This window comes from Cyprinus carpio, unplaced genomic scaffold (assembly GCF_018340385.1).
Source record: "Cyprinus carpio isolate SPL01 unplaced genomic scaffold, ASM1834038v1 S000006625, whole genome shotgun sequence".
NCBI lineage: Eukaryota > Metazoa > Chordata > Actinopteri > Cypriniformes > Cyprinidae > Cyprinus > Cyprinus carpio.
The window spans coordinates 525583-548131 of record NW_024879257.1 but is presented as its reverse complement, the minus strand read 5'-3'; the positions used below and the strand labels follow the sequence as shown (position 1 = coordinate 548131).

The window sequence follows — 22549 nt, the reverse complement described above, 5'->3', positions numbered from 1 at the left end:
TATCCAAGAACAATCAGGAAAGAAGTTTCGTTTTTGCCATTTCAGTAGTTTGTGTAAAAGTTGCAAGTAACATTATTTTGAGACATGTATCAAACAAAATCCTAAATATGGATTGCCTGTAGATGGCAGCATTGCACAAAACATTGTTTCCTCACATCTCAGGGACTGTCATAAAAGACTAAAAAAATATGAATATGTAAACATCAAAAACAACAAGGCTTCCATTAAAAACAACAAGATACACTGCAAGAAAGATGATACATTTATGTAATGTTTATGGCAGATTTAAGGGTCAGGTCTGCTCTAAGAGTGTTTGATTGAGTCCAATAACCAGCTGGGTGAATTCATTGCTGAAAGCCCCCACAAAATCTGCACAGATGATGTTGACACATGATGTGCCCGGGCCTGGACGTTGCTGTTTGACCCAGTTCAAAAGCAGACTGTATGAGCTCAAGGTCATACTTTGTAAAGACTGGCACAGATGAGAAAGAACATACTTAGCATCCTCAGTTAGGTTCAGACCAGTAGCAAAAAACTGACCTGAAAACAAATTCAGGGCAATATTTAGGGAAAACAAGCTTTAATGGAAGATATTTTCTTTCCTACCCACCGGCTTCTTCTTCTGAGACAAAATTTCTAAATGTAACTCCTCCTTTAGGCTACAACCATCAAACTCAGGACAGACTTTCAGACTGTTCTGACTTTGTATGCTATATTTTCTAACTGATCATACATAAGATTTTCAAAAACTAGATGATCAAAACTATGAAGAATCCCTTTCACAAATTAAATCTAATACAGTTTTAAAGCTACATTCAACAATTTCATTAAAGATTAGTCTAAAATCTATTTATCTAAATCATACTAGCAACATGCTAAAACATGTTAACTGGTTAAATCATGCTAGAAACATGCAGTGTTATAATAATGCTAGAAACATGCTATACATGTTAAATAATGCTAGAAACTTGCTAGAAAGTTTTAAATAATACTAGCAACATGACAGCAATGTGCTAAAGTGCCAGCTTGTTGCTAGCAATTAATGTTTCTAAATCATGTTAGAAATATTCTAACATGTTAAATGTTAGTAATGTGCTAATTTATGTTAGGAATGTGCCAAATCATGCTAGCAGCAACATGCTAGATAAGTGTTAAATCATGCTAGCTCATTTTCAAACATATTAATGTGTTAAATCATGGTAGTAACATGTCAGCTCATGCTAGTAACTTGCTAACGATGTGCAACATCATGCTTGCAACGTTAAAATGTTTGAAACATGCTTTATAATATGTTAGCAACATACTAAAATATGCTAGCAATGTATCAAATCATGCTTAGACCATGTTAGCGGTAATGTATTAAATCTTGCTAGCAACATGCTATATCATTTTAGTAAGATGCTAAAATATGGTTGCAACATTTTATTGACTGTCTCAGAGAAAAATCTTCAAACTTCAAACCTTGCAAAAAATTTCAAACTTTCAAACAAGGCTTTGTCAAGCCAACATCAAAGTTTGTCATCTAACTTTATCTATCTTGTTTTGTAGCCTAATTATTACCGACCTGGTCTTCCTTCTGTTTCTCTCTCCTCCAGGTAAGATATGACATGTTTTGGATCTGATGTATTTGCCCACCAATATTCACACTGTGGCCACAATTCCTCATATTCAGACGCAGCTGAGTCATCATATGACAGAATAACCTGATAATTGTGATTCCAACACTGCCGTAGTGAGGGTATGATCTGAATAATAATAATAATAATAATAATAATAATAATAATAATAATATCAAGAGATTACTGAGATATACAGTATGTGAAAAACAGTACATGAAAAAAGTTATATGTCAGAAGTCATAGTAGACGAAAAGTACCCAGATGACCAACTATTTGCACTGAGATTCTGAAGTGGGCATTTGAGTGACACTGTACTATCCCATGAGGCAACAGGAGATGATTTGTGAATGGCAGTGAAGTAACACAAATGATGCTGGTTGATCACATGACAGTAACAACATGGCAGATGTAGTATGTCCAAATTTCATTCATATTAATTTTTTTTAATGGTAATAAAGTAATTTTCAAACCAAAAATTGCACCTACTAGACAGTATGTAATTTTAGATGCATATATAGTGTCTAAAAAGGTATTGTGGCCATGATTTGTTCCATTGTTTAATGTAAATCGTTGTCATGATTTTACTAAATTAAACCAAGGGCACACATTAGTACATTGTGGACACAATCTAAATAAAAAAAAAAAAAAAATAATTTATTTATTTATTTTAAAAAAGGTACGTAAGAATTAATAATTTGTGGGAACGAAAATCTTACAGATTTAGAACAACCTAAAGGTGAGTAAATGATGACAGCATTTTCATTTTCGGGTGATTATATCCCTTGATTTACTTTGTCATAAGTCAAAGATACAATGAAATTGCAATGAAGGTGACTGAGGCTGTTAGTCAATGATGACGCTCTGACGAAATCATAGAACTTTAGAACAACAAATTTACATTGGGTGTTTGTTTAATATGTTAAATCCTTAACTTTTGCCGTAGGCTAACCAACCACAGATTCCCCTACATATCCAAGTCAAATACATAAAGATTCTTCTTATACTGTTTGAAGGAGATCTCATGCTGACTCAGAATCCTCTCTTCATGAACCATTGTCAGCATTGTTGTTGAGCTGAATGATATCCTGAGCAAAGTACCACTTGAGTTTTGTTTTGAATGGCTCTTTGAGGAAGTTGGTCATGTCGGTGTGTTGATCAGCTGACGTTTCTTAGAAATGTAAGAAAGCAAGGATGACAACCTCCTTAGTATGCTGTCCTAACCTTTTCTCCAGTTCTGTCATTCCCTCCTGTGGTAAGTCAAGGTTAGCTGTCATAACAGTTTTCCGATTAAGCTATAAAATGCAATTAACTTAAAAAGAATAACATGAAAAATGAATCAGGGTAATAAAGTTCACAGTCATTGTTGTGTATAGCCCATGATAGAAGAATAAATCACTTGATGCATTCCCGCATCAAGCTGCTCAGAGATGTTTTTCTCCTGGACAATCACTTGAAAACATGAACATAGACTGGCTCCTGACATACAACCCCATATTACTACAAGGGCAGTAACACCCCAATATTTCACAATCCAACCTAAAAAACATACTGAACAACTCCTTTATTTTTTTTAGGTTCCAGTACTGAAGAGTGCTGTATCCAAGCTGTATGACATAGCATCATGGCTCCCTAAAAGAAATGTCTGTTCTGTTTCAGTTTTTGGCTCTCTTCAAGTCACACAGCATCCTATGTTCACTTCATGTATGTGATGATACGCTAATATAATGTAAGTTTGATGGATAGTCTGGCAAATTTGTATAAATCTACAGTTCCAGGGATTATTTAAATTCGAAACTTTTATCTTATTATTTAAGGTTATGCTGAAAGATTCAAAAAAAATGCAAACCAACAAACAAAACGAATGAATCCATTCAACCTTTGCACCAAAACCTGTAAGTTTTTTTTAGTATCCTTAAAGTCAACATAAAAACCGCTCCTTTTCACCCCTCTTCATGCATGGTCTGAAATTACTTTTCAGCTGACGCCACAAATCCCTCTTTCTTTTCAGCCTCTCTCTTCCAACCAGCATTCTGGCATATAACAGCTACTTTTACAACCCAATCAATTCCCACTAAAATCATGTCCTGTTCCACATTTTCTCACTGAAATCGTTTTACTCTGAATAGTTTGTGAACGGTTTGTCATTTGGACTTGGAAGGGAAATAAAAAAAAATCTGTCAATCACAATAAAATGACTTTTAAAATCATGGTCGTCTGACTCAATTTAGCAGCAGACCCAAACCAACATCACATTTGTGGTTAACATACATTACAAGTTACCCTAAATGACCCAAAAATACATCCCTTGAAATAATCTCCTAAAATCTGTGCAAAGTCACATAATGCTCTTTGTGTAGTTAATAGAAATTTAATTAAATTAAAACGCATATTATTCCACATACAATTACATCTTTGATTTTAGTCATGTAGACAAAATGCTTGTCTAATAATTGTGTCTAATATTAGAAATGACTAATATTATGGAAATCATCTGAATTGAGGTAAGATTTTCTAATATTATATGAGGTGTGAGTAGCACCGATACTCTGACTGCATGATTAGAGCACTATTGTTGTATCATGACTGCAAAATGATCATGACGCTTTTAATAACAATAATTTTTCCTTGGTTTTCATCCAGTGTAAGAGAATGGTGGGATGCCCTTCACTCCTAAACCAGACACCTATGATAGGAATAAAGCATATAATTAATGTCGTTATGTGTCAGAGCTGATGTCATGCTACTTTGAGCATGATATGAAATAAGATGTCTACCTTAAATGTGCAGCCAGCTTCAGGATGCTTGGCCAGTGAATCTGCATCCATGCCTGCATACGCTGAGGTGACGTAGAGATCACTGTAGTCTTTCCCTCCGAAACAGCATGAAGTGGTTTTCTCAGCTGGTAGTTTGACTGTCTGCAGCCGTTTGCCTGAGAAGGGAAGCTCATTACCGTTCAACAACTGAAAGATTGGACTGATCTTTGATTTTCATTTAGACTCATATCATTGTGATGCTTTTTTTTTTTTTTTTGTGGAAACAGAGATATGAAACATTTTGTGTATGTACATTTAAATTTGGGAATGTTTCTGTCATAAACATGAGTTTAATGGCCAATTATGGAAGCAACATCGTGGAAACTTTTAAAGGGATACTCCACCCCAAAATGAAAATTTTGTCATTAATCACTTACTCCCATGTCGTTCCAAAACTGTAAAAGCTCAGTTCGTCTTCAGAACACAATTTAAGATATTTTGGATGAAAACCAGGAGGCCTGTGACTGTCACATAGACTGCCAAGTAAATAACAGTGTCAAGGTCCATAAAAGGTATGAAAGTCGTCGTCAGAATACTCCATCTGCCATCAGACTTGCAATCTGTGTTATATGAAGCGATGGGAACACTTTTTAAGGTGTTTTTAAGGATGTGCTGTTTTATTTCAAATCAAAGCTAAATACACATAGAAACAGCACATCATTGTGGCGCGGATGACACAGAAGAGCAAACAGCATACTGTGATATGGAGAGACACAGAGGAGACCGTTGGCAAAGGAATTATTGAATAAAGTCGTTATTTTTGTCTTCTTCGCTTACAAATGGCTGCCCACTGCTCCGGGTGTGTGTTCACGGTGAGTGTGTCCACTTTGGATGGGTTAAATGCAGAGCACGAATTCTGAGTATGGGTCACCGAACTTGGCTGTATGTATGTCACGACACGTCATATAACCCAGATTGCATGTCTGATAGCAGATGGAGTATTCTAACGACGACTTTCATACCTTTTATGGACCTTGACACTGTTATTTATTTGGCAGTCTATGGGACAGTCGCAGGCCTCCCGGTTTTCATCCAAAATATCTTAAATTGTATTCCAAAGACGAACTGAGCTTTACGGGTTTGGAACGACATGGGAGTAAGTGATTAAATTCAAAATTTTCATTTTGGGGTGGAGTATCCCTTTAACTATGCTATGTTATGTTACACACCTGTTTGTGGGTCGATACGCAGCACTCTTCCTGCATTGTAGCAGGCAACCCACAGTTTGCCCTCAGTGTCTATGCACATACCGTCTGGTATGCCTTCATCTTTCTCCATGTTGTAAACTGTTCTGCGGTTAGCTTAAACAGAAATAAATAAATACACCGATTTTACAAAACCACACTAGCTTAATTTTTACATCAAGACCACAGTCCAATGCAATGCAAAACAAACTCACACAGCCCTCCAGTCTGGATGTCATAATCAAACGCCTCCACCATAAACGCCAGGCTGTCAATGTAGTAGAAGATGCGGTGATCCAGTGACCAGTCCAAACCATTGGAGAGGTGCACTTGGTCAAAATGCTGGACAACAGAGTGGTCAGGAAGGAGGGTGTACAGCGCCCCATCCGTCACATCAGGCTTCATGTCCAAACCCATGGTACCTGCACACAGTAAAGGAGAAGTGTGAATGGCGCAGTCCAAATTGGAATAATTCAACTGGTTTATTTAAAGAATTAAAAGTTTAGTTAACCCCAAAATGACAATTCTGTCATCATTTACTCACCCCCATGTCATTCCAAACCTGTATGACTTTCTTTCTTCAGTTTCTGTTCCCACTGACTTGAAATCATTGGGAAACAAAACTGTTTGGTTCTTCATACATTCTTCATAATATCTTCTTTTGTGTTCAGCAGAAGAAAAAATGCATACATGTTTGGAATGACATAATGTTGAGTAAATGATGACAGAATTTCCATTCTTGTGTGGACTACATCTTTATATTCAGCCAGAAAAACTATTACCAGCTTCTGTAAAAAACAAAAATAAAAACTACAATGCAAAATTACAACTCTCACAAGAGCACAACACTGATTTCTCTCACACAGTACCTGCAAAAAACCTGCCAGCTGGATCTACTTTTCCATCATTGAAGCGGGTGTTTGGCTTTTCCCTGTCATCAACATTGGCGACAGGTGTAACTGAACGCTTTACCCAGTCAACAAATGCAAACCGAGTTCCCTCTGCGATGACGTAACCACCTGCCTGCCGTGGAACCACAGAGCCAACAAGTTTCTCTGTGCAACGATAAGACATTTGAATTCATCAACATTATAATGCATGATAATTTAATTTGAATCAATGTCTAATGCACCTTCAAATAAAATGCAAACTCAAAACACTGACTACATGATTTTTATTGTGGGAATCGATTGATTATTTGGTTGCATTTTCCTTGAAAGTCACTAAAAATGCAGCCCACACTAAACTTCCTGTATGTCTTCAGGCTTACCTGTGGCAATACTGTCTATTTGATTGGTCAGTGAGTTCCACCGGCTGACCCTTTTACCCGTAATATCAACGTACAACAAAGTGGAGTCCTTCTCCTCCCAGACTGGACTCTCACCGATTTCATTCTGTTCTTTGATAACACATTCAACTTTTATGGACGACATGACCTGAAACACACAAGAAGTACATGTTACTGTATGATGTCCTCAAACAACCTTTACCTTAGAAACTGTTTAGTTAAGATCAAGAAAAACAAGTTCAGAACAAGAAGAGAGATGCTGGTGTAGTTTACAGTCCAGAATAAACTAAACTTGAAAGCTTTATTTTAGCAGGGATTATGACATTTATAGCAGGGTATTTCTTAAAAAACGCTTACAAAATAAATAGATATTTATTCATACATAAACATTAAACAAACTCTTATGTTTATATGTGTACATGAATTTCTGATCTGTTGATGGTGAAGTGTATAATAATAATAAAAACAAAATCTGTTGTCAAACTGGTTTCCCCAGAACACCGCCCCCATCTGTTATCTTTTTTCGAGTCATATTTCGTTCATTTTATCAAAATATAATTGAAGTGTTACCTGTTACTTCCCTAACATGTCTACTAGTACTTATGCAAACGTTGATCACACTACAAACAATCATAAACTATAATGCTATAAGAAACAGACAAGATTAATTAATTGTTTACGTGGGTCTTCAGTGTATGATTAGCTCACCTCATCTCTTATCTGACAAGTCTTCGGGTTTGAGTCGTTCCTTCATCACGTGACAGACCCATAAGCTTTAACCATAGACTGTAAAAGGCTTTAACCCATTGGTCTCAAACTCAGTTCCTGGAGGGCCACAGCTCTGCACAGTTTCGCTCCAACTCTAATCAAACACACCTGATCCAGCTCATCAAGCTCTTCAGGATTACTAGACACTTCCAAGCAGGTGTGAGTTGGAGCTAAACTCTGCAGAGCTGTGGCCCTCCTATTGTTCGTTCTTTTGTCACGTGACGTGATAGCATTGGATAAAGAAATTAATTTACAAGCTTCCTTACAAACGGGTGCATAGTTATTATTATTATCATCATCATTATTATGATTATTTACTCTTACAGTTACTGCTTTTCTGATCTCAAATTGCACCTTTTTACTTCTTACAGTTTATAAATGTGTGAATTTCTGTCATGATGGTTATTTTCCATACATTGAATGTTGTAACAAAGGTAATAAAGAATTGGTTATAATTATTATTAAGTCTCTTTCCGACTCAGACTGCATAGGTTAAGGCAGGGATCTCCAACCCTGCTTCTGGAGAGCTCCCATCCTGCAGACTTCAGTTCCAACCCTGCTCCAACACACCTGTCTGTAATTATCAAGTAGCCCTGAACACCTTGATTAGCTGCTTCCCCGAGACGACTCGTTCTTCCCGAGTCACATTAAAGATTTGTTCAAGAACGACCCATCATTAATTAATAAAACTACATTTAATATGGATCATCAATACAGAACCTCATTAATTATTTTTTTTTTGAGCCACCAATGAATAGTTGATTGTATATTAATACAATGTAACTGCATTCATAAACATAACCGTAATCACCTCGATCATTCATTTGACACTTACTGACGAATTAATGTTAAATGACAGTCATGCAGAATGTTACAAAGCACTGCTCAGTCACAATTTGTCGTGACTCACGCTCGTGTCTACTCACGACGCAACTGTTATTAAAAATGCACTGGAAACTCATTAGCATTAATACATTATGTAACGTTACTGGAAAATTGGATTTAAAACAAACCGCAAGTGCGTGAAAGCTGACCATCGATTTTTAAGACAGACACCATTACAAGTTTCATTTAACGAAGTTACACTAACAAAACAAACCGAAACAATACGAACTGTAAACAGCAGCACATTAGTGCAGTCTTTTGGAAACGCTGAATTACAAAATCACGTGATAAAGGCAGCATGCAGCTTTGTGAAAACAGTTTGTGTTGGGCATCATATTTCCTGCAAACCAAGACGTTTGTATTGTCGTACCTTTTTAAACTATATCCCCTTTCCTCTCTGGTCGCTGTTCTTGCAAAGTTTTCAACTGTGCAAAGTTTCCGCCTGCAAATGTGATGTGACGTGACAGGATAGAGCGCCCTCTGGGCTCATGCGTTTAAACACACCCTAAAATAAGGATATAAGTGCAAGAGAGAGGAGTTTGACCCCAGTCCCTCAGTGCTTGGTCATGATGAGAAAAAAGCGTGATTGTGCTAAAAAGAACCTGATTTATGTGCACACATTGCATTCAACGCGTGTTGGTATCCAATCATGGTTTAATTAAAATAACAAGTGTTTTGTTACAGTATATTCATAAAGGCAGATAATCTCTACTGAACACAGGCATTAACATACGATCAAAGACAGGATGATTATACAACACAAACAATGGTTCATAATGCAGTTATAGGTACAAAGGTTTTTATGGTTTACAGGTAAATGCAAGATGGTAACCACTTTTAGCTGTCCGACGGACACAGCAAAAACAAACTGCTGACATGCCAATTTTATTGCCGTCCATCTTTCTCTCCACCCAAGAAATTTCCTTCACTGTGCAGAATTTTCATGAAAATGTTCCATTACATCAGGAATCATTTACATAGCCGAAAGCAAATTCTGCTGCGAGCTGCTTTATGCAGGAGAATGAGTGCAAAGTGGTTCACTGTTGGCCATGAAAAATGCAGTTGGGCTGAGCAGCACAGAAGTGTACAGGCTCACTTTTTGACAGCAGTGGCTTTAGCACGGTTGAGACGTTCCATCAGAAGATGATCAGTGGTGGCTGAACAGCGTGACAGAACAGTACTGATCTCTGATTCATTACGCCTCTCGATAGCAGCCTCTGCAGCCCCCTCCATATCCCTGTGTGAGAGACAACAATATTTATTGTGGTTCTTTGTCTTAATCATGAACAGTAAAGTACACTTCTGATCAAAGGTTTGGGGTAAGAAAGAATTTTTAACGTTGCTGAAAAAAGTCACCAAGTCTGCAGTCTTAAGCATCACTTGATCCTTCAGAAATCATTCTAATATGCTGATTTGCTGCACAGGGACATTTCTTATTGTTAGCAATTTTGAAAACATTTGTGCTGCTAAACATTTTATATGGTCAGTTTAATTTGTACTTGCTGAATTAAAGTATTAATTTCTTTCAATAAGAAAGAAAGAAAGAAAAAACAGCCAAATACTACATTTCGGAACAAACACTTACCCCACTGCAAGGTGAGCTTTGACCTTCTGCTCAGGTGTGACTTTAGACACATATTTCTTGGCTTCATATTTGTTATGGTGTTTAATGCACACCTCAACAAACGGCTGTAATCAGAGAAAGACGATTATAAATACTTCACAACAATAAGTCTAAGAATAATTCAGATCATCAGGACACAAGTTACCAGATATCCAATAGGAGACTTTTTGGTTTTGCCAAATTTCTCCAGCTCTTCCCAGTCCTCCTTCTCAGCCAGAGCCTTTAACTTCAGCCACCAGAACCTGATAATGAGAAACACCTTCACTCATATCAACATTATTCATCCATCCATTTTCCAAACTGCTTATAATCTGCAGGGCTGCAGGGGGGATGGGGCCTATCCCAGCATCTCGGACCACTATTCACATTATATTATTCTTAATTTAGAAACATACAGCAACTACATTAAAACCACTACGGGTGAAGTGAATAACATTGGTTATATCTTTACAATGGCACCTGTCAAGGGGTGGGATATATTAGAGAGCAAGTGGAAAGTCAGTTCTTGAATTTCATGAGTTGGCAGGAGTGACTTTGATAAAGGCCAAATAGTGATCAAAGCATCTCAAAAAGGCAAGTCTTGTGGGCTGTTCTTGTGGGCAGTATGTAGTGGTTGGTACACAGATGGACAACCGGTGATCGGAGTCTGGGTCATGGGCACATGTGGGGAGCGAAGTGTAGATTGTCTGGTCTAATTACATAGAAAAGCTATTGAAGTGCTTATAGCTAAAAAAAAAAAAACTCAATGCTGGCCATGATTATAAAGGTTTCAGGACAAACAGTGCATTGCAGTGCTGTGTAGCCGCAGACCAGTCAGAGTTTCCATGATAACTGCGAAAGCACATACAGTAGGCATGTGAATGTCAGAACTGGACCATTGAGCAATTCAAGAAGGTTGCCTGGTTTGATAAGTCATGCTTTTTATGCTCTGGCCAATGTTCTGCTGGGTATACTTGAGTCCTGCATTCATGTGACGTTACTTGAATATGTACCGCCTACTTATAGATTGCTGCAGACCACACGGCAGTGGTGTTCCTTGATGGCAGTCAGTGGCACTCTGCCACACTGCAACAATTGTTCAGGAATAGTTTGAGGACCATGACAGAGTTCATGGTGTTACCTTTGCCTCCAAATTCCCCAGATCTCAATTCGACTGAGCATCTATGGGATGTGCTGGACCAACAAATCTGATCCAAGGAGGCCCACCTCGCAACCTGCAAGACTTCAAGGATCTGCTACTAATGTCTTGGTGCCAGATATAACAGGACAGATTCAGAGGACTTGTGGAGCTGTTTTGGCAACACAAGGGGTGCTACATGATATTAGGCAGGTGGTTTTAATGTTGTGGATGATCAGTGTATTTAAGTATTAAACGCCCTATATGGGATATGTAAACACAGCCTTTTGGGTTATATGCATTTTTATTTATTAATTTTTAAAATAAAAATAGAGTTCCTGAGACTGAAATTTATTACCACTTGCTAAATTAGACGTTTGCAGCTGAACCTGTTAATTTTGATTACACATATGATTACCCAGGTTACACCCATGACAGAAGATATTATTTCTTTTTATGAAAGGTAGCATTACAACTCTAGTCTTTAACTACAGTCAACAGTATCAACTCTGGTTTATTAGCTCAGAGAATGTTTTCGAGATTCTCAACACTGCCAGTGGGATTTAAATTAAATGTTGTTCAAGGTATATTCTTTCATTAAAACAAAATAAAACAGTGCCACAGAAGGAGAACCTATAAATCATGTAAGTAAAACTCTAAACAGAAGGCACACCTCTTGTCGGGCACTCTGAAGTCTTTGTAAAGTTGTTCGGCGTGTTTGTGCAGTCCCACAGACAGCAGCGTGGTCATAGTGTCATGAAGAGAGAATCCCACGAGCTGCTCACCCTTCTCTTCCTCTAGCTTCCTCTGAAACCGCAGCAGACGCATTTCATCTTCTGTTGTCTGAGAGAGGAGAAAAAAATAATTCACAGATGTAATGTTCTGGGTACACTGACAGTGAACTCTGACCCAGGCTGCTAATCTGCCCTGTAACAGAAGAGTCTGAGGTCTTCACCTTGGCAGAAAAGTCATTCTTGGCTTTGTAGTACTCGTCCACAGCACTTTGTAAAAGAGCAACCCGAGCTTCCAGTCTCTGCAATTACACACAAATATACAGTACATTTACATTCTTAACAGATTAATTTTCACCAACGCAACTAGCAAAATCACGTTACTAAAAATAATAGAAGAGTATTAAGAAATGAAGATGGAAAGCCCAGAAAGGATTGCCTTCAAACACCGCGCATTGGTGGAAACGGAGCCACCATAATTTTTTTTTAACTTTTATGGCACTTATGTCATTCAAATCATGGAAGTGGGAAGAAAATGAGGAAGAAAGAACTGTAAACACCTACCTGGTCTTTATAGCTGGCCTTCACATAAAAATTGCCAAGTTCTTCATGATCATCATCCTGATTGAAAAGATCTTTGAGTGTATCCTGCTCCTGATGCTTACAGAACTACACACACACACACACACACAAAAAACAATGACAATGTGAACAGGTGAAAAAACAACAAAATGCAGTGTTATTTTAATATTATTGATAAGATATCAGTGTTTATTAATATTTTGCATTAGCTTTTTTTTTATAGTTTCATTTAATTTTATTTTAGGTTTTGGTAAGTTTGTTATGTACTTATGTCTTTTAAAAATACTTATATTTACCTCTAATTTATTTGTATTTAATTTTTAGTTTTGGAAAGTTGAAGTAATGGAGGTATTGTAACCTATTGTATTGTAACCCTTATTGTAGGTTTCCAAAATTTCATTTAAGTTCAGGCTTTTCATATAATAATATTTTTTTCAATTATGAAAAAAACTTTCAGTAGTTTTAGTTTTACTGTAGTTAACGATAACAACACTGAAGCTCGGGTGCTGACTTGAATTGCTTTTTTGAACAATTGTCCTAACTAGGCAGAAGTCATTTTTCCATATATAGAGCAACAAAATCATAGCCAATCAGAACAGATTTGATGTACATATATGAGCAGAGGTATTTGGACCAATCAGATTTTATTGTGGCCTTTTGCCACGTTCACAGACATGAACATTAACTCATGAATATTATTTAGGTTAGCTTAAAAAGAGATAAGGGCATGTTCTTGTCATACATAATGCCTTTGGTAGAGAGTGTGTGTCTTTGGGAAGCAGGTGTGTGCAGATGTGCATACCTGTTTGTAAAGGCTCAGAGCCACAGGCTGGTTTCTCAACATCATGAAGAAGTCTCCTCTGTTCAGCTCATTCTTCAGGTACATAACCACTGTGTACACTAGCATACAAGAAAGCATGCAGGTAACCCATCTCCAGTGTTTCTGGATATGTTTAAAAGTGTGTATCTGTAACATAGTGTGTGTTTCTAATGCTTATGTGTGAGTGTTTGCTCAGTTTAGCATCAGATGACATCTCTATTTTTGATCCTTGTCAAATGGATCGTAAACAATGGAGAGTAATCTTTAAAATACATAAAATCTTTTTAATGCACATAGGTGATCTGACCAAGCTGCTATTTGCTGACAAATGTACTTTATGACACACTACTATTCAAAAGTACATTTCAAAAGGTTTGGGTCAGTAAGATTTTTTTATTTATTTATTTATTTTTTGTTACAAATTTAAAAAGCAGTGTATCTAGGTAAACAGGTTTTAGAACTTGTATGCGAAGGTGTGTGTACCGAGGTCTGTGTCTCCACTCTCAATGGCTTTGCTTAAAGCCAGAGGGCTTTTCTTCATTTTTAACAGCAGTGGGACCTGCTCGCCGGAACGAGGCTCAAACTCCAACAACTGAAAGAGAGAGACCAACACAAACTAACTGACAACCCATAATATCCATGGCCCTTGGTCTTTATTAGAACATAGTCTGTGTGTGTGTACCTTAATGGCAAGCTCTGTGCGTCCACTTTCATACGCTTTAGTGGCGATTTCAGAGTAGGAGATTCCAGCAGCATCAGCAAGCTTCACACTCACAGCTTTTGCTATGACTTCATCTGATTCTTCTTTCTGCTGAACCTACAAAAGCACACACAAAGAAACTTTTATGGGGTTTAGATGATTGACACTTCATTCACAAGCTTCACTGTGCTGCATCAGAATCTCTCAGACTGAACAAAATATCACATCTTCACGAGGTTTAGCAAGTACAATGATACCCATCTGCACCTGCAGATGTCCTCTGGTTCTGTAAACAACATCTGTGAAAACCCTTGATGTCTGTGGATTTATAAAACTCATAATGAATGGGAAAATAACTTTATAATAAATGAGGACTTCAAAGAGACACAAAAGTGCCATAAAATTAAAATTAAAAAAGTAAAAAAACTTTGGGGTCAGTAAGATGTTTTTAATGTTTTTGAAAGAAGTCTCTTATGCTCACCAAGGCAAAATAATTAAATTAAATTAAAAAATGAAATTCTATAAAAAAAGATATATTTTATAGTTTTATCTATAAATATAAACATCACAACATTCATATTTTTTTTAATTACTTTTAAAAAACTAAGCACACACACACACACACACACACACACACACACACACACACACACACACACAAACAAACAACACACACACACACACAACACACACACACACCTTGTAGCAGGCCCAGTGTTTGAGTACTCGGCTCACTCCCTGATATTCTGGAGTCTTTAAATAGCGGCAAACCTCAATAGCCAGTGGATAGAGTTTACGATACACCAGTCTGAAACAGATGAATAATCTGCTTTGTCACACTTATTTTACAACTTTACTCATTTTAAAGGAATTGCTAAAAAAACAATTCTGTGCAATGCAAACAGACAATTGTTCTGCACAGAATTAGATTCTCTTATGGTCTCACCTGTCAATGAGCACCTGCACAGTCATCTGTTTGAACTGAGTGTGGGTGAGAGGAATGCCAACGGTATAGTCTCGGACTGCATTCAACACCCGCAGGTCTCTGCACATGCTGACAAACTGCTCTGGAGGAAAATTACTCAAAAAGCACTTCCCAAATGAGGCTGCCTACAGAGACAACAATTGAGAGAGAGAAGGTGTAAACCAATGTGTATTGTCATTCCTTCTGTAAGTGAAATGTCTCTCTTCTCGCAACATTTAAGCTTTGTGGCTCACCCTCAAGAGTGTTTTCTGTGTCTCAGGTTCATGTTCATGTCCGGCTGCCTCCACACACTGCCTCACAGCCTCGCTCAACAGACTCTGCTCTTTAATCTCTCTCAGATACTCATCTGCCTTCTGACTCTCTTTCTGCAAATGTATTCAAACACAAAAGCCATTAGATATAATATACCAGCCATAATTAGCACTTACAGGATAGTTCACCCAAAAATTGGAAAAAAATACTATGATAGTCAATGGCTACCGGCAACTGTTAAGTTACTCTTTAAGTTACACTTAAAAGTGACTAAACAGAAATTTCATTCTTGGGTGAACTATACCTTAGACACAGAAATTTTTTTTTTTCTGCTGGCAACAATTAAACATTTTAAACATATATTTTTTAATTAATATTAATATTTACCACTAAGACTAATTAACAACAAATATTTTTTTTCCAACAACTTTAACAAATGTATGTAATTTTCAATAGTAGCTGTAATTGTAAATCTATTGTCATTTGTATGGATTACATTTTTCACTTTACATTTTCACACCATGTCGAACTTTAATAATGTGTACCAACACAGTAAATGCATCTTACTTCATATTCTTTATGAGCCTCCAGAAGTAATGCTCCAGGAGCCATTGAGGCAATTTTAAAGATCTCCTCACATGCACCTGCAGAGCATCATGGGAAAATCAAATCACTTGTGGGCTTGAGGAATGTAGAACCTGGTTGCTATCCATATACATTATTACTGTTCAAATGTTTGGAGTTAGTAAGATTTGGCTTTTACTTTTGATTGAAATTAATCCTTTTTATTCAGCAAGGATGCATTAAATCAAAAGTAACACTAAAGACCTTTATAATGCTACAAAAAATATAAAAACTTTTTATACATCAAAGAATCTCACAAAAATACTGAGCAGCACAACTGCTTTCAACATTGATAATAAGAAATGTTTCTTGAGCACCAAATCAGCTTACTAGAATGATTTCTGAAGGATAATGTGGCATTGCCATCACAGAAATATATTTTAATCCTGTCAAAATCTAATTGACCCCACACTTTTAAATGGTAGTGTGGAATTTTCTCAATATACATCTTCTAACCTGGGACCTCTTGCAGAAGCTCATGGTGTGTTCCACTGATGATCCGAACCCCGTCCAGCTCCGGCACCAGAACTGAGTCATCATCCAGGTGGTACTGAATTGTTTCTTTACACTCTCCCACCACTATGAGGAGCCCATCCCACATTACCACAGCTGATGGCTGCTGACTCTTGGGCCTGCGACACCTGCAAAAAATAAAAATAATAATGTGAGTGAAAATACAGCATACACCAAATATACATAAATCATGCAAAGAGTAAAAGAATGCCATACCAGGCCATCTGTTTAGGGGGAGTTTTGATTTTGGTGTCCACCTCACTGAGTTTCTCCTGCACAAGAAAACATTCGCCTGATGCTGCTTTGTTGTGCAAAAATATTACAGCTGTATTTAAGGCTTAAGACAGAGCAATTAATTAACTAGTCAATTAGTTAACTAATCAATTAAAGTGGACAGAGTAATGAACTGACGGAAAAACAATCACTTAGAACACTGACCACAAGTTTCTGTGATCATGCAGGTGAATAAAATACAGAGTGATATTGCTGGGTTTCACTTACCTTTAGGTTCGATGTGCCCATCCACACATGGCCAGAGTCAGTGAGGAGCGCCAGATACTTATAACTGAATGAGACACACATGTGAACTATGCTGGACGCTTGTGGAGAGAGACCTGGTGGAGTCTGATACACACACACACACACACACACACACACACACACACACAAACACACATTCAAACATTATTTAGCACTAGCAGGTACTCTCTTATCCATGTTGGCTGTCACTGATATTATCTGAATATCTGTGTAGTTTGAGTGTGTGTGAGTGGTCTTTACCACAGGTGTGCAGGCTGTATTGTCTAAGATGAACAGTTGAGATCCATTGGCCACCAGCACTTTACTTTGTCTGTCCTGAGTCAGGACTGCCCAGCATGAGGGTGCCTCCTGTAGACCTGAAATAAATAAAAAAAGAAGACCACTCTGGGTTAGAAACACAAACCCTTAGTAATTATATCTCACTTACACATTATCTTTAATATATTATTTTTTATTCTTATAACATTACAAAGAAAGCATATTTTACCTGGAACCTCAGGCAACCGCCTCAATTTTATGTCATCAATATTTGTGGCCAAAGTGAATCGCAAGGCACCTGTCAGTATGGCAACCCCTGTCCCATATGGCGAATGGAAAATCTTGGTCTCCAGAACCTGACTCTGAGAAACTTCCTGTGAGAGAATCAGTGCTATGACTCAGCTATTAATCAATACTGATTTAAAGAAGCAATGCTTTGAAATAACAGAATCACGGATGCATCCTTTTGAAAATGTATGCATTCTCACATTGCCCATGCTGAAGTGTCTCTTGAAGCCACCCCAGAGATCGTAGACAAGCACAGTGCCATCCTCCTGAACACACAGCAGGTCATCAGACACCGTCCACCCCTGCTTCTTCACCACTCCACTCTTCCACTGAAACAGACAAACAGAGAAGTTACTTTACAGAATTTTTTGTTCATGATTATAGTATTAAAAAAAAAGAAAGTGAACTGCAATAAAAATTACAATTTAAAATGAGCTTTAAAAAATTAAGGTTTGCATATATATATATATATATATATATATATATCTATATTTCTATATATATGGCAATAAATAATAATAATAATAATAATATAAAATATATTACAATTATTAAATAAAAACAAATAAGAAATATTGCTTTGTAATTTCATTGTAAAATAAAAAAGTAAAAAATAGAAAATTAGTAAAACTATTTTATTTTACAGTGAAAAATTACAACAGTGATATTTAATTTTAATATTCTTTTTTTATATTAAACCATCTAACTTTTATTTAGACAGAAAACTACATTGAGCCCATAAAGCATCTCCTTTGTTGTTTAAGCGCTTCTTATAACAAGTATGGGAAGCTGGTTGATGCAATTTGAGTTTCCAAATGCATGTTATAAACAATCCAAACTCAGAGCAGAGACAGTACATAGATGAACTCATGTGAAGCAGCATTTACTGCAAACTGAGCTGCTCTAAGATACCACAAACACCACAGGATAACAAACAACTAGGAAATCAGTGCCGCGCATATTTATTTAATTAAATGGCAGTCTTTGTGATTTGATAATCGCACTAAGCCATATCTTGATTAATCAGGCAGCCTTGCTGTGCAGCTGTGTGTTCTTACTGGAAAACTGGCCAGAGGCAGTCCTGAGGAAGAGTAGATCTCTAACTGAGGTCTGGCACTGGGAGAGCGTCGGTAATGGCCCTTTAGGAGAGCTGATAGAGAAAGAAGTGTCATTGTTTTTGAACTCCACAAAACTGTACCGAGATATAAAAAAAAAAACAAGATTTTGCTGGGCTGATTTCACCCAAAACTCACCGATGGGACCCCCATATGGAGCCGCAGCAACCAGACACTCTCTCAGGCCATCTTTCAGATTCCAGCCCATCTCATACAATTCAATCTTTCTGTTTAAGGAAAAAAAAACAAAGAAGAGGGAGGCAAAATGTTAAAAGCATAATAGTACTTGGCATGACTGCCATGCTGTACAATATACCGTAAAAGCCAGGTTAATATGTTTTCCTAGATAAAACCTCAATGGACCCAGCAATTCTGTTTGTCCTCTGTAGGCCACAAACAGTTTTTAGTGAATTTCTCAGATCTTACATGCCATAGCTTTAAGTCTAAATGTGCTTTAAAGTGGACATCAGGGGTTTCAGAGATATGTTTAGCAATGACAACATTCCTGGTCTTCAAAATTAGCTGAAATGACACGACAAATATATTTAAAAAGTGTAATAGCAGCTATACTATCTTGTAATTTCTTTCCTTATAAATAAACGTCTCTGGGAAATGTCAATGTTTTTAAAGCAGACAATTTCCTTCCCACTATCCTTGAATGGAAACATCAGGATGTCCTCCAAGACACCACAAGTCAAGTCAATGGGGTAAATAGTCTACAATATTTCATGTTAAACAAGTGAATAATCTCATTATTAAAATAATTTTACTGTATTACAAACTGCCTTTAAAACAAGTTGTTCTAAAAAAAATGGTTATATTAAGAACTTTTTTTTTTAACTGCGAGGTTGACATTATGTAATAAATACATAAATAAGCTATTAAATAAACAATAATGTAAGATCATTCGTAAGTTTAGAACATACTGTATATGAGCTTCGGTTTAGGTATGATTAGTGGAAGTTGAGATTCCTGTCAAAATACTAAAAAAAAACATTTTTTTAAACATCTATGATACTGAAAAGTCATACTTTTGTACATAACGAAAACATAAAGCCTACATTAAACCTATAACTGAAAATATTTTTAACGTGTGTGCAGATAATAAACTAGAAGCATATTTTTTTTTTCTGCAGTGCTTTGCCTTCATTTTCTTGTTATGTGATTATGTGATTGCAGTTTACATAAAGCAAACTAAGGTATTTGCAGATAACTGTAACCTTATTCAAACACATTTAGAAACTAGTTGGAAGAAACGTTTCATACTAATAGATTTACAGTATTATGATCTTTTCCAGAATAGCATAGTTGAAATTAAATCCAGGAAAGACAAAGGCATTTGTGCTGCTTGTTTACTGATCCACTGCCACTCATGACAGCTGTCACATGACACCAGAGACTACTCAAAACAAACATCCAGTTTACAAGCTACACTTTTTCGGGACCTAAACGAGCGCATGTGTGCAGGACGATGATTTATACACACATATTCTTGCACATTTAAATGATTACGCTGTTCTGTTATTTACCTGTAAAAAGACTCGCCCAGAGGGTTCCAGTTCGCTGTGACAAACGCCATGTCCTCCTGTCCTGATGAAACGATGTAAAGTGTTTAAGTTTATGATAAATGTCAGTGTTAGCGCAGCATTATGATTTTAATTTGTAGCGTGTTGTTTATTTCATGCTTCCTCAACCGTCTCTGCCTAGAATCTTCTTCTGACTCTATGACGTCGTTGATCAGAGATCGGCGCCTGTGTTTGGCGCTAGCTAGTGTTTCGGAAGTGGCGCTACAGTAGGCTACTACTAAAAGTTCAAGGAACCAAGATGCTTTTTCTAATTGTTTAATTAGAATTTTTAATTTTGAATTTTAAATTAAACGATTATAACTTTCTCTGTGTAGCTATTTATGTGCACAGTTATTCAAAGCACGTAGAATGCGTTGTCACGGATGAAGTCGTTTGAGGTTACAAGGATAAGGCGTTTCTATAGTAGTCGATTTGTATGTCAGTTACAGGTGATTAGAAAGCGCTTGAAGTCCCACGCTCCCCAAGAGGAGGTCAACTTTTTCTTCCGCTCGATGAACAACGAAACAATCATAATCACCACGTGGTGTCGCTGCTGTCCCACATCTATCCACAGCTGCAGCGCACCTGATATGGACACCTGTTGTGTCGTTTCATCCAGAGATGGACCGAAGAATGGCGCAGGTGTGCTGGCGTTTAAAAGCAAGGCTGTCACGTATTAGGAATCAGTCTGGGCTTAGCTGTTGTCTTCCTGTCTTTGTATTGTCTGGATCTCTTTGAAATGGAACCTCATTCAGCTAGAATGCAGCAGGCTGTAATCATTAGGACTTTTTGCGGCGGGAGATAACATGCTGCTGTTGAGCGTCTCAAAATCGCATCATTGTTAATATTACAAAAGCAGTCCTGCTATAATTATACTCTTGTCTTGTGGGGTTGGGGGTTGACTATTTAACTGTCAGTCAAATGAGAAGCCTGGGAGTCCTCCTTTTATCAAAGAGCACAAAACAAATACATAATTAACTTAAGGATAAAACGTTTCGTTTACTACAATGCACAGGCCTATACGTATAATTTATATAATGTATAGTTTCATTAATGAATATTTATTTAAGATATAGATTCTACTGTCAATTTTGGAATTTTGTTTAGTAGGCATAGCCTGCCTTGCTGTTAAATCTAAGATATAATTATGTGTTGGAAACTCCAAAACAATCAAAAATCTGTTAGTCATTCTTTAAAATTAGCCACATTTCAAAAGTGGTTATAATGGAAGAAGACATGACAAAAGAAGATTTTGGAGAGGAGGAGGTCTGGTGAGGAAAATTAATTTATTTTTCACTCTAGCTAGAGCAAGGCACAATTTATGTAGCCTTACTGAGATAAATTATGTCATTATGAAAACAATGCAGAACATGCCAATCTGCCCCTATATAATTATGGTTCTCTTATCATAAACAGCAAAATGCAGCTGTACGTACAATGTAAGTAAGAGATTAATTTCGCAGTGTAGACAGCTTCAGTGATTATAACGATACTTTTTTTTGGAGAGTGCTTAAACTCGTGATAGATCAAAGTTAGTCACTTTCTAGGCTATATAATTTATTCGCCATTTGAATAACCGTGAAAATGAAACATTATATAATGATATAATGATATAATTATATATATTTTAAATGATTTGTAATCGCGTTATATACAAATTCAGTCCCATGAACATACTTTATTGGCCTACATGACACCCATGTCTGGTTCTTGCCTAAAAAGACATGATGTTTGTATTTAATAGATTTGGCTGCTTTTAGCCTTACCCTGGAGTTGGTTCACCCTTCGCCTATGTGTATAGGCTATATATTACTTTCCATTTTTGTATTCCTTCATTCCCATTTATTTATTTATTTGTAAAGCAAGAATGCATACAAATGATCAAATGATAAATTAAAACAAATGCAGTTCTTTTGAACTTCTAGCAAACGTTGCATGGTTTCCACAAAAAAAGAAGCACAGCTGTTTTCAACATTGATAATACTGAGAAATGTTTCTTGAGCAAATTAGCATATTAGGATACTTTCTGAAGGATCATGTGACACTAAAGACTGGAGTAACTGCTGCTGCAAATTCCCCTTTGCCATCACAGAAATAAATAAAACTCGAAAACATTAAAATAGCTGGGAAATAGTTATTTTAAAATAATATTTCACAATATTACTGTTTTTACTTTGTTTAGTCAAATAAATGCAGCATTGGTATAAGAGATTGTTTTGGCTTAACTTGACTTTCTTCTAGTTCACCTTGAATCGTATAAACATCATTGCAAGCAAAC

General features: G+C 36.8%; 3 protein-coding genes across 4 annotated transcripts; all 3 read right to left on the bottom strand.

The window, feature by feature from the left end:
- Window positions 1-222: 222 nt before the first annotated feature.
- Window positions 223-2761, bottom strand: LOC109064075 (PI-PLC X domain-containing protein 1-like). Its single transcript, XM_042754997.1, has 4 exons — window positions 2671-2761; window positions 2573-2583; window positions 1565-1745; window positions 223-540 (listed from the first exon to the last, which is right to left on the bottom strand). Exons 1-4 carry the CDS (start codon window positions 2759-2761, stop codon window positions 293-295), a joined length of 531 nt encoding a protein of 176 aa, XP_042610931.1. The 3' UTR covers window positions 223-292.
- A 1211-nt stretch (window positions 2762-3972) lies between these two features.
- LOC109064102 (regucalcin) lies at window positions 3973-9061 on the bottom strand. Of its 2 annotated transcripts, none has more exons than XM_042754988.1 (7): window positions 8928-9061; window positions 6887-7052; window positions 6486-6671; window positions 5832-6038; window positions 5602-5733; window positions 4394-4548; window positions 3973-4302 (listed from the first exon to the last, which is right to left on the bottom strand). In XM_042754988.1, exons 2-7 carry the CDS (start codon window positions 7047-7049, stop codon window positions 4252-4254), a joined length of 894 nt encoding a protein of 297 aa, XP_042610922.1. In that variant the 5' UTR covers window positions 7050-7052; window positions 8928-9061; the 3' UTR covers window positions 3973-4251. The 2 variants fall into 2 exon arrangements, with proteins under 2 accessions (XP_042610922.1, XP_042610923.1); XM_042754989.1 differs by lacking the exon at window positions 8928-9061 and adding an exon at window positions 7613-7685.
- A 132-nt stretch (window positions 9062-9193) lies between these two features.
- LOC109044911 (vacuolar protein sorting-associated protein 16 homolog) lies at window positions 9194-20456 on the bottom strand. Its single transcript, XM_042754987.1, has 22 exons — window positions 20236-20456; window positions 18845-18933; window positions 18650-18741; window positions 17792-17920; window positions 17533-17677; window positions 17286-17401; window positions 17007-17129; window positions 16722-16777; window positions 16449-16633; window positions 15936-16012; window positions 15350-15481; window positions 15078-15241; window positions 14831-14939; window positions 14114-14248; window positions 13915-14023; window positions 13414-13511; window positions 12594-12698; window positions 12254-12331; window positions 11972-12141; window positions 10327-10423; window positions 10143-10246; window positions 9194-9794 (listed from the first exon to the last, which is right to left on the bottom strand). Exons 1-22 carry the CDS (start codon window positions 20283-20285, stop codon window positions 9650-9652), a joined length of 2508 nt encoding a protein of 835 aa, XP_042610921.1. The 5' UTR covers window positions 20286-20456; the 3' UTR covers window positions 9194-9649.
- Window positions 20457-22549: the final 2093 nt, after the last annotated feature.

Excerpts from the sequence above, each read along its gene's own strand:
- LOC109064075 (XM_042754997.1), bottom strand. The coding sequence starts at position 2,761 with ATGACCAACTTCCTCAAAGAGCCATTCAAAACAAAACTCAAGTGGTAC. Across the intron at positions 541-1,564 it reads AGAAACAGAAGGAAGACCAG|GTCAGTTTTTTGCTACTGGT; the intron begins GTCGGTAATAAT and ends ATTTGTTTTCAG.
- LOC109064102 (XM_042754988.1), bottom strand. The coding sequence starts at position 7,049 with ATGTCGTCCATAAAAGTTGAATGTGTTATCAAAGAACAGAATGAAATC. Across the intron at positions 6,672-6,886 it reads AATAGACAGTATTGCCACAG|AGAAACTTGTTGGCTCTGTG; the intron begins GTAAGCCTGAAG and ends ATCGTTGCACAG. Across the intron at positions 4,549-5,601 it reads GCGTATCGACCCACAAACAG|GCAAACGGCTGCAGACAGTC; the intron begins GTGTGTAACATA and ends TTCCCTTCTCAG.
- LOC109044911 (XM_042754987.1), bottom strand. The coding sequence starts at position 20,285 with ATGGCGTTTGTCACAGCGAACTGGAACCCTCTGGGCGAGTCTTTTTAC. Across the intron at positions 17,678-17,791 it reads GACACTTCAGCATGGGCAAT|GAAGTTTCTCAGAGTCAGGT; the intron begins GTGAGAATGCAT and ends ATTCTCTCACAG. Across the intron at positions 10,424-11,971 it reads TTCAGAGTGCCCGACAAGAG|GTTCTGGTGGCTGAAGTTAA; the intron begins GTGTGCCTTCTG and ends TCTCATTATCAG.